This window comes from Rousettus aegyptiacus, unplaced genomic scaffold (assembly GCF_014176215.1).
Source record: "Rousettus aegyptiacus isolate mRouAeg1 unplaced genomic scaffold, mRouAeg1.p scaffold_m13_p_1, whole genome shotgun sequence".
Taxonomy (NCBI): domain Eukaryota; kingdom Metazoa; phylum Chordata; class Mammalia; order Chiroptera; family Pteropodidae; genus Rousettus; species Rousettus aegyptiacus.
Genome location: NW_023416284.1, coordinates 12,275,190 through 12,288,170, shown reverse-complemented (window position 1 = coordinate 12,288,170; position 12,981 = coordinate 12,275,190). Strand labels below are relative to the sequence as shown.

At 52.0% G+C, this 12,981-nt stretch overlaps 2 protein-coding genes across 2 annotated transcripts in view; both read left to right on the top strand.

Annotated features, from left to right (window-relative positions):
• The window catches only part of KIF17 (kinesin family member 17), a 33,528-nt gene extending 31,369 nt beyond the window's left edge, over positions 1-2,159 (top strand). The window contains exons 15-16 of the mRNA XM_016149195.2: positions 145-262; positions 1,243-2,159. Coding sequence (XP_016004681.2) covers positions 145-262; positions 1,243-1,421 — 297 coding nt within the window. The 3' untranslated portion in view covers positions 1,422-2,159. The remainder of the gene's footprint in view (positions 1-144; positions 263-1,242) is intronic.
• A 1,778-nt stretch (positions 2,160-3,937) lies between these two features.
• Positions 3,938-12,817, top strand: DDOST (dolichyl-diphosphooligosaccharide--protein glycosyltransferase non-catalytic subunit). Its single transcript, XM_016149190.2, has 11 exons — positions 3,938-4,262; positions 4,486-4,596; positions 8,759-8,845; positions 9,736-9,839; positions 9,974-10,068; positions 10,362-10,455; positions 10,731-10,879; positions 11,287-11,434; positions 11,973-12,093; positions 12,201-12,307; positions 12,397-12,817. Exons 1-11 carry the CDS (start codon positions 4,103-4,105, stop codon positions 12,544-12,546), a joined length of 1,326 nt encoding a protein of 441 aa, XP_016004676.1. The 5' UTR covers positions 3,938-4,102; the 3' UTR covers positions 12,547-12,817.
• The last annotated feature ends 164 nt before the right edge of the window (positions 12,818-12,981 follow it).

The window sequence follows — 12,981 nt, the reverse complement described above, 5'->3', positions numbered from 1 at the left end:
AGTAGGGTACACGTAGTGGATGCTGAGGCTGAGGGTAGCCCCACCCCACCAGGCTTGCAGAGGCCACTGAGCCCCAGATAAGGGCCCAGATAAGAATTGCCTAAATGAGGGGTCTTGTCCCACAAGGATTTGAAATCTCAGCAGGAAGAAGACCGCTACAAGCTGATGCTCAGTCGGAGCGACAGTGAAAATATTGCCAGTAACTACTTCCGGCCGAAGCGAGCCAGCCAGATCCTAAGCACGGATCCCATGAAGAGCCTCAGTGAGTGCCCTGCCTATCTCTTGTCCTCTAGCCCCTCCCTGAGAGCCGTCCAGGGCCTCTGCCACCTGGGAGGGGCATGCCTGGGTTTATCTGGAGTCAGACAGGCCTGAGTTAAAAACCCCTTTCCCTCTCTGAGCCTCAGTGTCCTCACCACCAAAAGAAGTGGATACATTTGCTTCTCAGGACTAGTTGAGATAAGGTGGGGAAGTGACCCAGCCCAAGGCCTGGCACATAGTAGGTGCTCAATACACAGATTCCCTTTTCCTCGACCCTTTCATCTTCTTGGAGAGAGGTGCTGCATTGATTCATCTGTCTCCCCTGACACGTAGAAGGCTCCCCACACACACACTGCTCAGGGCCCCGGCGTGGGGTTGCAAGGCTCTGGGTAAGTCGCTCGCCAGCTTCCTCAGATGGTGGCTTTCTTTTCCTACTGAGCCAAGGGGGCAGACAGGGCCACGAAAGCAAAACACTTTCAAAAGCAAGAATCAAAGACCATAGAGCTTCCAATAAAATAATGAAAAGCACATCTCAGTTCTATATTGAGGTTATTTAAAAGACAGAGAGGATGGAGTTGAGGAACAAGGAGGGAAAAGTTGGACAGGAAAGAAACTAATGTCAGCTGAGTGCTTGGCATTGCGCCCATGTTGTAGATGAGGAAACTGAGGCTCAGAGAGAAGTGGTTCCCTGAAGAAGCGGAGCTGGGCTTTGAACCCAGGCTTGTCTGGCTTGACATCCCAGGCTGCCTCAGTCTGAGGCTTTAAAACTCCACTTCCAGCCCAGATCCTTTGCATGCAGATGCAGGGCTGGGTCTGAGGCCTCAACCAGAGTAGCATCTTAGAGCTTAGGGTCCCAGCTGCCAGACCAGGGTCTCTGGCAGGGTGGGGGATGGGGGGGAGGCCAGACTCTTTATCACACACAGTGTTTCTCTCCATCCCCTGCATGCCTGGCTTACCAGTACCTTCTGTGCCTTTTTTCCACAGCACATCACAACTCACCACCAGGCCTCAGCTCCCCTCTCAGCAATAACTCTGCCATCCCACCCACCCAGGCCCCTGAAATGCCCCAGCCCCGGCCCTTCCGTCTTGAGTCCCTCGACATCCCCTTCACCAAAGCCAAGCGTAAGAAAAGCAAAAGCAGCTTTGTCAGCGAGCCCCTGTGAACACAGCTGCCTGCTGCCCCGCCTTCGGGCTTCCGTGAGGCTGCCAGGCCCTCCCAGGGCAGCTGCAGCCAGGCTTCCTCCCATCTGCCCCCATAGTGACCAGAGGGCCTGAGGGGCCCTTGCCTTGGGAAGACGCATTCCTTTCCCTGTTCCCCAGAGTGCCCACTTCTGCCCTGGGCGGGAGCCCCTTGCAGGCTGTACCATCCTTGGAGAGGTCCACTCTGGTTCTCTATGCCTCGTCAGTGTTTCCATCTGCTCACCTGCCACAGAGCCCCCCATCTGTGCCCCCCAGTGTTGTGTTGTGCCTCTGCAGGCTCAAGAACCTCAGCTTGGCCTCAAGGCCTTCACCAGCAGCCCTGACAGAGTGGGCATTATCTACCACGTGGATCAAGCTGCACATCTTGACAACTGAAAATTGTGTCTCCGTCCAGTTGGCCCCACTTCCTGCAGGAAGCCCTATGGGATGGGTACATGAATCCTAGAGCAACTCTTCCCCTGCTGCCCACTCCTTGCTGGTCCATGGCCCAGAGGAGACCACTCCATATTAAGCTGCCCCAATAAACTGCCTTTTACCTACAAGCAGCGTTCCTTCCCCGATCCTCTGTCAGTGTCACTGCGGCCCCTCCCTGCCACTGTCGCAGTCAAGGGGCAGCTGTTTTTGGAGGAAGTGTTCTTAACTACCTGGGGCTTTTAGAACAAACAGGCTCCAAAGTTTTTGTAGCTTCCTGTAATTGTGAGTACAAGTGCTTTTATTTGGCGGGGGTGGGGGGTGGAGGTGGGAGGTGGGGGGAGGTTTGAGGGGGTGGGACAAACATCTGAACTATCATTAGATTCTCAAAGGATCTGTGACCCAGGAGAGCAGAGCCCTTGTTTTCGAAAATAGAGGCCATGTCTTGTTGAGGCCCAGGTTGGGCTCAGGGGTTGGGCTGGAACTGGGCCTACCGACAGGGCCAGAAATGAATCCAGCCCACCCCTGCGACCTAAGACACACCCATCCCCTTGCCCATTGTAGCCCAGGCCTGCTTTGTGGGAGGGGCTTGCAATCTGAGGGAACAGGGCTAGCCTTTGGTTCTGTCCTAAGCCTCACTTCACTCTGAGCGTCATCTGTGAAATGGGAATAACACCCATCTCATGGTGTTAATGTGAACGTGAAATGAGATATTATCTAAAGATCTGGTGCATAGCAGGTGCTCCATGTTACCCCCGCCACACACACACACACACACGCACACGCACACGCACACGCACACACTCCCATTCCTCCTCCTCTGTGTTTTATATTATTGTGGAAATTGCCACAAGCCACTTGCGTGGGCCAAGGAGCTCATGCTCTGGAGAAGCTAGGGTGGGTGGAGGGTACTCAGGTAACTATGGAGATTACTCTCACCAGAGGCAGGCTGCACTACGAACTTTGAGTAAGAGGAAGAGAGATTAGGTTTTTATGGCGAACAAAGTACTCTTGTGAAGGGAGCTGCATCAGGTAGGGCTCCCATAAAGGATAAAGATCCAGGGAGGCCTAAGGCTGGAATGTGGGGATGGGGCTCTTGGTAGAGGGAGTTGCATGAGCAAAAGGGGTGGGGGGTAGGAACTGAGGGTATGTTAAAGGTTGGATGAGACCTCTTCCAGGTAAGCCCTGAGCAGGGACCAAGAGGAGGTTGAGGCTGCCCAGACAAGTTTAGGTGGAGACCTGAGAGTGTCCCTGAGCTATGGCGGACTCCTAAGTAACAGATTGGTACCAAGTCTGAATCAGAGGCAGAACGAAGTCTTGGAGCTGCCTGTGGAGCTTTAACAGACCTGTGGTGGGGCTGAGAGAGGCCTGAGGTGAGTCCGGCCCGTGTATCAATTTAGAAGGGGTGGCAGCCAGCATTACTGAGTGATCGCTCAGCCCTGCCCTGCACTAAGTGCTTTAAAACCTGCTCTAGTCCTCCCAAGAGCCCAGGCTGTTCCAGAGGCAGGAGAGTTGGAGAGTTGCTGCTGGCTATTTTTATTTCCAGCCTGGGCAGTGGCCTGGAGAGAAGTGAAATCCCTGGGTAAAGATCTAGTGAGAGACAGAGCTTGGGAACGAAGCCCGCTAGGTTAGTCCACCGGCCACTCGCGCTGCCTCCAGCGTGGGCCACCAAGCTGGGCAGGACAGGCCCGTGCCAAGGCCTCTGGGCCTGTCAGCGGCAGGAGACTGAAGTGCCCCTGTCCTTGATCTTATTTTTCCAACCCCTTCCTCTCTAGAGATGGTGGAGGTAAAGTCTGGTTCCTAGTCCCTAGTCTGTCCTGGGCCAGTGAGGTCGTCCGGGATGGCCTCCGCCGCTCCAGATCCCTTTGAGGACACTACGGTCAAGACCGAAGAGACCGGGACCCTTCTGCAGAAGGCGCAGCTTCGGGACTTGGGGCGGGAGCGCGGCCTTTTTGATTGGCCGTGGCTGCAGAGCTGTCTCTCTAGGATTGAGCCTTTTTCTCTAGGCGGAGCCGCGCGCCCCTTCCGCCAATAGGGTTCAGAGGACCCGCCTACAACCGGGCACTTCCGGCGGCGTTCCCGGCTCCCAGCGTCCAAGCGGCGGCTCCGGACGCCGAGCCTTGACGCATCAGGTCACTTCCGGGTGGGACTCCACGACCACGAGCTGCGATTGGGCGACCGTAGACGGGGCACTTTTGGTGTCCAGGTGCTTGGGTTCTTTGGCTGGAGGAAAATGAAGCCCGGCGCCCCGGTCCGTGCTTGGTCTTTTTTGTGGCTGCTGCAGCTGTTGCTCTCGCTTAACCTGGTCTACTCCAGCGGTCCCCGCACCTTAGTGCTGCTGGACAACCTCAACCTGCGGGAGACGCATTCCCTTTTCTTCCGGAGCTTGAAGGGTGAGACCGTGGTCCGAGGCGGCGGCGGGTGAGAGTGTGGGTTGGAAAGGTCCCCGAGCCCGAGGGCATCGGCCACCCTCCCTCCCACTAGTTTGCCACGAGCGGGCCGCCCACGTCTGCCTGCCGCTTTGGGTGGGGGTTGGGGAGGGCATTTGTGGGCTCTGCAGAGGTGGTTTCCCTTTGCGTCCCGTCTGGCTCAGCTCCCTGTTTTCTTCTTGTCCAGATCGGGGCTTTGAACTCACATTCAAGACCGCAGATGACCCCAGCCTTTCCCTTATTAAGTATGGGGAATTCCTCTATGACAATCTCATCATCTTCTCCCCCTCGGTAGAAGGTAAGGACTGCGCGACGCCCCCAGAACCAGGATTCGAGGTTCGGGGACTCATCGAGCACTTTCTTTTGGATCTTGGGCATGTTCCGGGTCACGGGATGGGTCACCTGCACAGGGCGCTGTTGCTTCCAGAGAAAAGGAACATGTTAACTTCTAACCTGGGCCCAGGAGAGCACGTCTCCTTTCCAAAAGACACAGCTGAGAACTGTGGAGTCAAGTGTTGCCATAAACTATGGAGCTGGGGACCCTACTCCTCCGAGAAGTGAGTTTTCTCTGTAAAAGGCCTGGTAGGAAAGGTGGCGAGCCCCTGGATGGGTTGGCTTGTGTGGAAAGAGGAAGTAGCATGCTGTTAATGTGGTTTGCTGTAAAGGGGCATTGTAGTAGTTGATCTTAAGAATTCAGGTGGATTCATAGTTCTTAGGCTGAAAAGAACACTGGGATTATCTAACCCAGCCCCTTATTTGAGTGTGGATAGATATGTCCAGGGCCTACCAGAGGCTAGCTAGTCGTTGAATAGAGTGACTATCTTTACGAGATTATTGACTTGATCTTTCAGTAGTCCAGTGACAAGGAGCTTACCACTATCTTATGAGGCAATCCACTCCACTACTAGACAACTCTGTTAAGAAGTTCTTATATTAAACTGAAATTTGTCTCCTATTTCCTGCTTTATTTGGGGTGAGGGAGAGAGGAGGAAGGGGTTTCTTATACTCCCTAGGGCCCTTAGAGAATGAGTCTAATGTTTATTTTGTTTACAGGCATAGCCTTCACAAAATCATAGCCTATTCAGCTGTTTCTCCTCTAGACTAAATACCCCCAGTTCCTTTGGCTGTTTCTCTTTTGTTCTGGTTTTTCGGTGAACATCCTAGTTATTCTCTTCTTTAGTGGCTTCAGTTTACCTTTTCCTCAGAGGACTCAGGTCGTCCCTGTCTGGGGTAAGACGAGACTGCCATCTCTTCCTTCAGTTGTTGAAGCTTAGAATCTTTTGTTTCATTGGAAGCTACTTTATGGGGTACAATTAAATCCTTGAAGTATTTTTTCTTAGGCTCCCGGCCCCTTATCACGTTACCCCTAACTTCCTTGCCACATGTATCTTTGGAATTGGCTTTTTGGATGAAGTGTAGCTGGGTGGAAAAGACCCCAGATTGTTCAAGTTAAAACCTTCAAGTTACTGGGCAGGTGAATGGAGTCTTTAGCAGGTTAATTGGCATTTGCCAAGTTTCTGCTGTTTGGAACACTGAAATAGGTTCTGAAGAGTGACAGAGCCTGCCTTTGAGCAATTCTTTCAGTGTGTCTTCGAGGACATAAGAAAGGACTTGAAGTGAGTTGCCAAACTCTTTGTGGGGATGGAGTGGAGGAGCACACAGGAGGTGGATTGGGAGTGTCACTGAGAAAGGAGGAAACGGTGGGTGAGACAGGGAGAAGGTTGAAAAGGTAGGTGGGAGACATATCAGAGAGCATCAGAGTGTTTCACAAACATGAGTCAACTACTCCAGTACCTCCTGTATGATTTTTACCATGTTCCATATCACCTGTGCTAATAATTACTTAATATTTTTCTTCAAATCGACTCGCTTTTTAAAAACTAAAATAATATTTTAAAAGAAAACTAGTAATGAACCCAGTGTCACTATGGACAATGGAAATCTGGTATCATCTCTTGCTTTCAGTAGATGACTATAAATAGAATAAATACAGTGTTGTTAAATTCTCACCAGAGTCTGTTGCCTGCAGAAGGCTTAGAGCCAGAGGCTTCCTCTTAAAAGAGATTAGCAAGTGTGAGGGAAGTGTTAAAGACCTGTATCAAACTATGACATTCTCTTTGGTGGAGAAAGCTTGAGAAATAATTGGGATGGGAATCTAACTCTCTGGGGCTCTGAGATGCAGTGTTCTGTAAAGCCCTGCCCCACGCCACTGTTGTCATGCTGCTGTCCTGGGCACTGCTGCGGAGAAGACTTGTGTCTTGCGGTGGGGTGGGGTGTCAAGGTGAGGGTTTGACCCCTGCTCCAAGGGCCCTTCTGTGGTCCTGGGACCACCGGTAGCCCTCTCAGGTGTGGGGATGCCGGCCTGGCTTTCTTCTCCGGGTATCCATGGGATCCTTGCCCTCTCTGGGGGTCAGGACTCTCCCAAGTCACTTGTAAAAGTGGCTAGAGAAGGATCCTTAACACATTCTCTGTACCCAGAACAATCTGGATCCCTTTTTATAGATGGGGAAATGGGTTCAGAAATGTGAAGGGATAGCCTAGATTTACCCCCAGGTGTCTTCATTTCAAAGCCTGTATTTTTTTTACTATACAAGTTCCAACAGCTGCCGTCCTGACATTTACATTTTGGACTGGCTAATTTGGGGGCTGTCCTGTGCACCGGGCCTCTACCCACTAGATGGCAGTAGCTACCCCCTCCCCCAGTGACAGCCAGGAATGTCTCCAGACACCGCCCTGAGGGGTTGGGAGCCACTGCAGTGTACCAAGAAGCTAGTTTTGAATTGTCAGAGGCACCGCCTGGCCTCTGTCGGAGGCTGGAGAGATGGCTTTCTACATGTCGTGTGAGGGGCGTGTCCTCACACAGAAGATGTTCAGTCTGTGCCTGAGGGGAAGGTATGGTGCTTTTTACCCCTGAAAATTACTTTAGAAAAGAGGGCCATTCTCATATTTAGATCTTTACAAAGTCCTATTATGGACTCATTTCCCACTGCCTAATGGATATTTAATGGACAGACTTCTGTGTCCAGTCTTAGTAAATGGCACTTCCATTCTTCCAGCCGGGGCCAGAAACCTTGGGGCTGTCCCCAGCATCTCCGGCTCGTACCCCATCCACCAGCGGGCCCTGCTGCGCTCCGCCTTGGGAATGTGAGCGCAGGCCCACTCCTCCTCCCCACGGCCCTCTACGCCTCCCCTCCACCCCCAGCTCCCTTCCTCTGCCTGGTCCAGTCACCTCTGCACTGCCCTGATTGTCACAGCAGCCTGCTAACCTGTCTCTCTGCTTCCACCCTTACTCACTGTACCCAGTTCTCCACCTAGCCACCAGCATCATCCCCTCAAAACAAATCAGATCAGGTTGGCCTTCCGCTCAAAACCCTGCAGCGGTGCCTCCCCACAGCCGGCGTCTCCACGGGGCCCACAAAGCCATGTGTGAGGCGCCCTGCTCACGCCACCCCACTCTCCTCTGCTGCCGCTCCCTCTCTAGCTGAGCCACAGTGGGCTCTTAGCTGGTGACATGCTCACCGTTCTCAGTGCCTGGAATGCTCTTCTTCCCCTGCTGCCTGGCTCACTCTCCCACCCTCTCAAATGCCACCTGTCCAGGGTCTTCCCCGACCCACCTTATAGACTAGCTCCCCTTCCTCAGTGTCCCCCTTATTTTTCTTCTCAGCACACAATAATTTTTATTTAATGGATAAATGAATTACTGAGCACTCCTTCCCTTTGTGTTGAACATCAGAGTGCATTTGGGGGAAGGCTCTTGAGCTTAGTTTTGGATGCTTAGGGCAGTCACTTGACCCAATTGACCAAAAAGGGATATGATCTCACCATTACAAATGTTGGAAATTAATGCATCTTTTTGGTGATTACTTAAAAAAAGCAGTATATAAAACAGTTCTGTTATGGCTGTCATAGATATAAGTCTGTAGGATTATTAGGAAAAAGACCCTACTTGTTTTGGGCAAATTAAGTACTAGTCTCAGGCGACAGCATCGTATTCAGAAGTGCTCTTTCTCAGACAGCCTGGACGGAAGTGAAGTCGATGGGCTCTGGATGACTGTTCAAAAGTGGCTTAGTGATGACAGATACTGATGTGAAAGGTGCAGGTGATGAGTTTGAAGTTGTTTCATGAAATGTGAGTGGAAAATGTAGCATTTCTACACAAATATTTTACACATGACTTGAAGTGTGTATAAATAACTTGGCTATAATTGGTAGGTGTTTGACTATTTCATTTATACTTTTATAAGTTTAGGAATTTGAGCCATGAATTTTGGACCATCCTACTGGGAAAATGGGAGACTTGCCCTATGGGCATAGATGGTAAACGTCCCTGTCGTTTGGGCCTCCAGAGGGAGCTATTGTGTGATTGATTGTGGCTAGTTTGCAGTCCACCTGCTCCTGTCAGATGTCAGAGGAGCAGGGAGAGGAACCTTCTGGAACACCGAGTCTGGTGCTTCTTTCAGATTTTGGAGGCAACATCAACGTAGAGACCATCAGCACCTTTATCGATGGTGGAGGCAGTGTCCTGGTAGCTGCCAGCTCAGATATTGGTAAGTCTAACCGTGGGAATTCTCGTACTTTCCACCATTTCTCCAGGAAACTTGGAGAGCTTTGCAAATGGAAGCTGCCAAATCGGCATTCGCTGGCTGGTTCTGGCCAGGCAGTGAGTGGGGACTGTGGAGCCATGCAGTCCCTCCCGTCCTGTGACCAGAGCCAATGAGATGCGGGTCTTTTTAAGGCCTGGGAACCCTGTTTTTTTTTTTTTTTTTTTCCTTTTTTTTTTTTCGTTTCCTTTTGTTTTTGTTTTGCTAGCTCTTTCCTTAAAAAGAGAAGACAAGTAGCCTAATTGTGTGGAGCCCAAAGCACTGGACAGCTTTTAATTTTGTTTCCTATTTTGGAAAATTTCAAAGAGCCTTAGAATTAGGAGTATGGGGAGAGTAATATCCTGAACCCCATGTACTTATCACCCAGCTTCTGCCGTGAACACCACCTGGCCAATCTTGTTTTTTTTTTTTTTTTTTTTTTTGTATTGAGAGATTTTTAAAACCATACTGGGTAGAGTTTTTGGTGAGGTGATGATGAGGAAGAGAGAAACCTTGTAAGCTGAGGCTTATCCAGGTCAAATTTGCTTGAGGTATTACTTTGTTTCACAGGTTTTTGTGCCGAACCAAGGTCACTGAACTAAGGTCGCTGCATATTTGTGGAGGGACAGGAAGGGCCAGGTGGCTTTTTTTAAATAATAATTCATATTTGGACCTTTGCAGGCAAAATATCATGGTGTCGTTCAGTGGTCTAGCTGTGGCTGAGCCCGGCCTGGTGAAGCTACAGGGCCCTTGGGGGTGACTGGGAGAGTGAGTCATGAGGAGGTCAGGACAAGTGACGTAGCTTGGCCCAGGTGCCACCCATGAGGCCCAGCTAAACATCTCTTGGGTCGGTGCAGGTGACCCCCTTCGAGAGCTGGGCAGTGAATGTGGGATCGAGTTTGATGAGGAGAAAACGGCTGTCATTGACCATCACAACTATGACATCTCAGACCTTGGCCAGGTAATCAGGCCTGTCACCTTCAGGTTTCAGGGCGTTAGCACAAAGCTCAGCCAAGAAACCACAAAGGCGTCGGGAGGGACCCCTGGCTTGGGGGCACCTTTTCCTGACCACCACCCTTCCCTGTGCTCCTGCAGCATACGCTCATCGTGGCCGACACGGAGAACCTGCTGAAGGCCCCAACCATCGTTGGGAAGTCGTCTCTAAACCCCATTCTCTTTCGAGGTGTTGGGTGAGCGAGCGGGGTGAAGCCAACAGAAACCTGGGGGAAGCGGGGTTCCTCTATTTTGTCAAGAAAACAGCTGAACTTGTGATTATTTGGGGGTATTCCTTCCTCCAGAGGAAATGGATGAGATTACGATATGAAGAGTCAAACTTCATAGTCACAGCAAGAGGGAGAGCTAAGTGATTTGCTGTTAAGGAAGTAGAATTCATTCCTGTGAAGAAATGGCCTTGAGGGGACCTTAGGTCCTTTGGGCTCAGTTCTTGGGGTCAAAGTGTGATGGTTCTCTTTTCATTCTACAGGATGGTGGCTGACCCTGACAATCCTTTGGTATTAGACATCCTGACGGGCTCTTCCACTTCTTACTCCTTCTTCCCAGATAAACCTATCACCCAGGTGAGGAGCCTCTGTAGCCTTGGGGCTCCGGCTCCTGGGCCTGGTAGCAGAGCATTTTATTTGAAGATGAGAACGAAGCAGGAAAGCACACTTCGTTGAAGCTGATGAAGTGAGGCGGTGGGAGTGGGAAGTGGGCAGAAGTGAGGGGTCTCAGGTTCCACCCTCAGGCGGGGCCTACATTGCTCAGGTCTAGGCTGCTGTCCTCTTGCCCGAGAGGCCCAGCGGCTTGTCCTTTACCCTGGCTCTCCCGGGTGACAGCCCCATGTTGTTCCCAGTATCCGCACGCAGTGGGGAAGAACACCCTCCTGATTGCTGGGCTCCAGGCCAGGAACAATGCCCGGGTCATCTTCAGTGGCTCCCTCGACTTCTTCAGCGATGCCTTCTTCAACTCAGCAGTGCAGAAGGCGACGCCCAACGCCCAGAGGTGGACGCCAGGGCACCAAGGGGCCTGTGGTCTGGGTGGTGCAGTCTGTGCCGATAGGGGAGGAGGAGCCTTTTAGCTAGATGTGTCAAAGGCTAAGTGTCTTTAGACGCGTTAAAATTACCTGAAGACTTGACTTTGCTGCTCTGCTGCCGGCGGTGGCACCCCAAACTCTTCTCGTAATGGCTTCTGTGGGGATGTTTCAAAAATTGTGCAGGTGACACCTCCAGCACCAGCACGTCACGTCTCTCCGTCTTGTGTTCCCTTTAACCGAGATGCCTAGATATGTCTGGCCTGCAGGTGGGAGCGAGCTTAGTGCAGTTGTCTGGGTGGAGAGTGACTAGACCTGTCGCCAGCACCCCTGGAAAGGAATTGGTTCTGGGGCTACAGCCTCTGCTTGCCTCCTGCAGGTATTCCCAGACAGGCAACTACGAGCTAGCTGTGGCCCTGTCCCGCTGGGTGTTCAAGGAGGAAGGCGTCCTCCGTGTGGGGCCTGTGTCCCACCACCGAGTGGGCGAGACAGCCCCACCCAATGCCTACACCGTCACTGACCTAGTGGTAAGAGCTTGGAGTGGGAGGGCCCGTTAGTTTTGGCCAAAGTAACTCAGCTTGAAAGCATTTATGGGCACGTGTGCATTGGGCCGAAGTGGCCTAAGTAAGGATGACTGGGTTAACCTCTGCCCTGAAGTCAGAGGAACTGGTATCCTGACGGGGGCCTTGTGGGGAGGTGTGGCTTTGCTAAGGGGCTCCACAGAGTCACTCTGCTGGGAGTGGGGGCCCCAAGAGCAAAGACATTGGAGTCGGATCTTGAGGACGAGTCTGTCAGAGGAAAGGCAAGAGAGCCGCGAATATGGGGTGCAGCGTGGCTGGGGTGCAGACTTCTGTGGGCCCGTGAAGAGGTGTAGATGCGAGTCAGGCGTTAGCCTGCATGGCAGTACCTCAGCCCCTGTCCCGGGGTGGGCGGTAGGGCTTGCCCAGTTTGTCACAACTCCTGGGAGTTCCTGCCAGATTCATGAGGGGGGATTCAGCACAGCTCCGAGGACAGAGGCACCCTCCAGTCGCCGTCCCCGCTGGCTAACTGGCCTTTTTATCTCAGGAGTACAGCATCGTGATCGAACAGCTCTCAAATGGCCGATGGGTCCCCTTTGACGGGGATGACATTCAGCTGGAGTTTGTCCGCATAGATCCTTTCGTTAGGACCTTCTTGAAGAAGAAAGGTAAATACTTCTTGCACGAGAAGCTGCAGGAAGGCAATCCTCGCCTCTGGCTTGCCAAATGAAACGCGGCGGGAAAGTCCTGCTCTATCTGTGTCGCTCTTCCCCAGGTGGCAAGTACAGCGTCCAGTTCAAGTTGCCTGATGTGTACGGTGTGTTCCAGTTTAAAGTGGATTACAACCGGCTAGGCTACACACACTTATACTCCTCCACTCAGGTGAGCACAGGTCGCAGTTTGTTTCCAGCCAACGTGCGCCCCACTTGGGCTTCGAGTGGCCGGGGCCTGTCACCTCTGTCCTATTGCAGGTGTCGGTGAGGCCACTCCAGCACACGCAGTATGAGCGCTTCATCCCCTCGGCCTATCCCTACTACGCCAGTGCCTTCTCCATGATGGCGGGCCTCTTCCTCTTCAGCGTCGTCTTCTTACACATGAAGGAAAAGGAGAAGTCTGACTGAGGCCACAGCCCGGGCACACCTCACAGCATGGAGACGACAGAGGGTTTCAGTAGGACTGGGTTTTTTTTTCCCTTTATGGTGGCTGTTTTTGTTTTTTTAAGCCGTGGGACAATGGCACAGCCTTACCTCAGTGGGAGATGCAGCGTCGAGTACCAAGGGATGGGGGTTAGGGAGTGACTTTTATGTAACTTTTTTCACGGGATGCTAAGCGGTGTCTTTCATATGTGCAGTCACTGTCATTTATAAAATAAAGAGAAACATTGCCCTCACACTTCGTCTGGCCCCGCGACGCTTTGCCGATGACGGGGATGGTGTTCGGTTAGGACTGGATACAGGATAGTGAGTGGCCTCTTTTAATTTCACTGAAGACTGGACTGTATTTTAACTCTGAAATGATAGCGTTTCCAAACTTCTCAAGGGCTAAAATAAGGTTAA

Coding starts and splice junctions, on each gene's coding strand:
- DDOST (XM_016149190.2), top strand. CDS start 4,103: ATGAAGCCCGGCGCCCCGGTCCGTGCTTGGTCTTTTTTGTGGCTGCTG. Junction 10,456..10,730: donor CAGATAAACCTATCACCCAG/GTGAGGAGCCTC, acceptor TGTTGTTCCCAG/TATCCGCACGCAGTGGGGAA. Junction 10,880..11,286: donor GCGACGCCCAACGCCCAGAG/GTGGACGCCAGG, acceptor TGCCTCCTGCAG/GTATTCCCAGACAGGCAACT.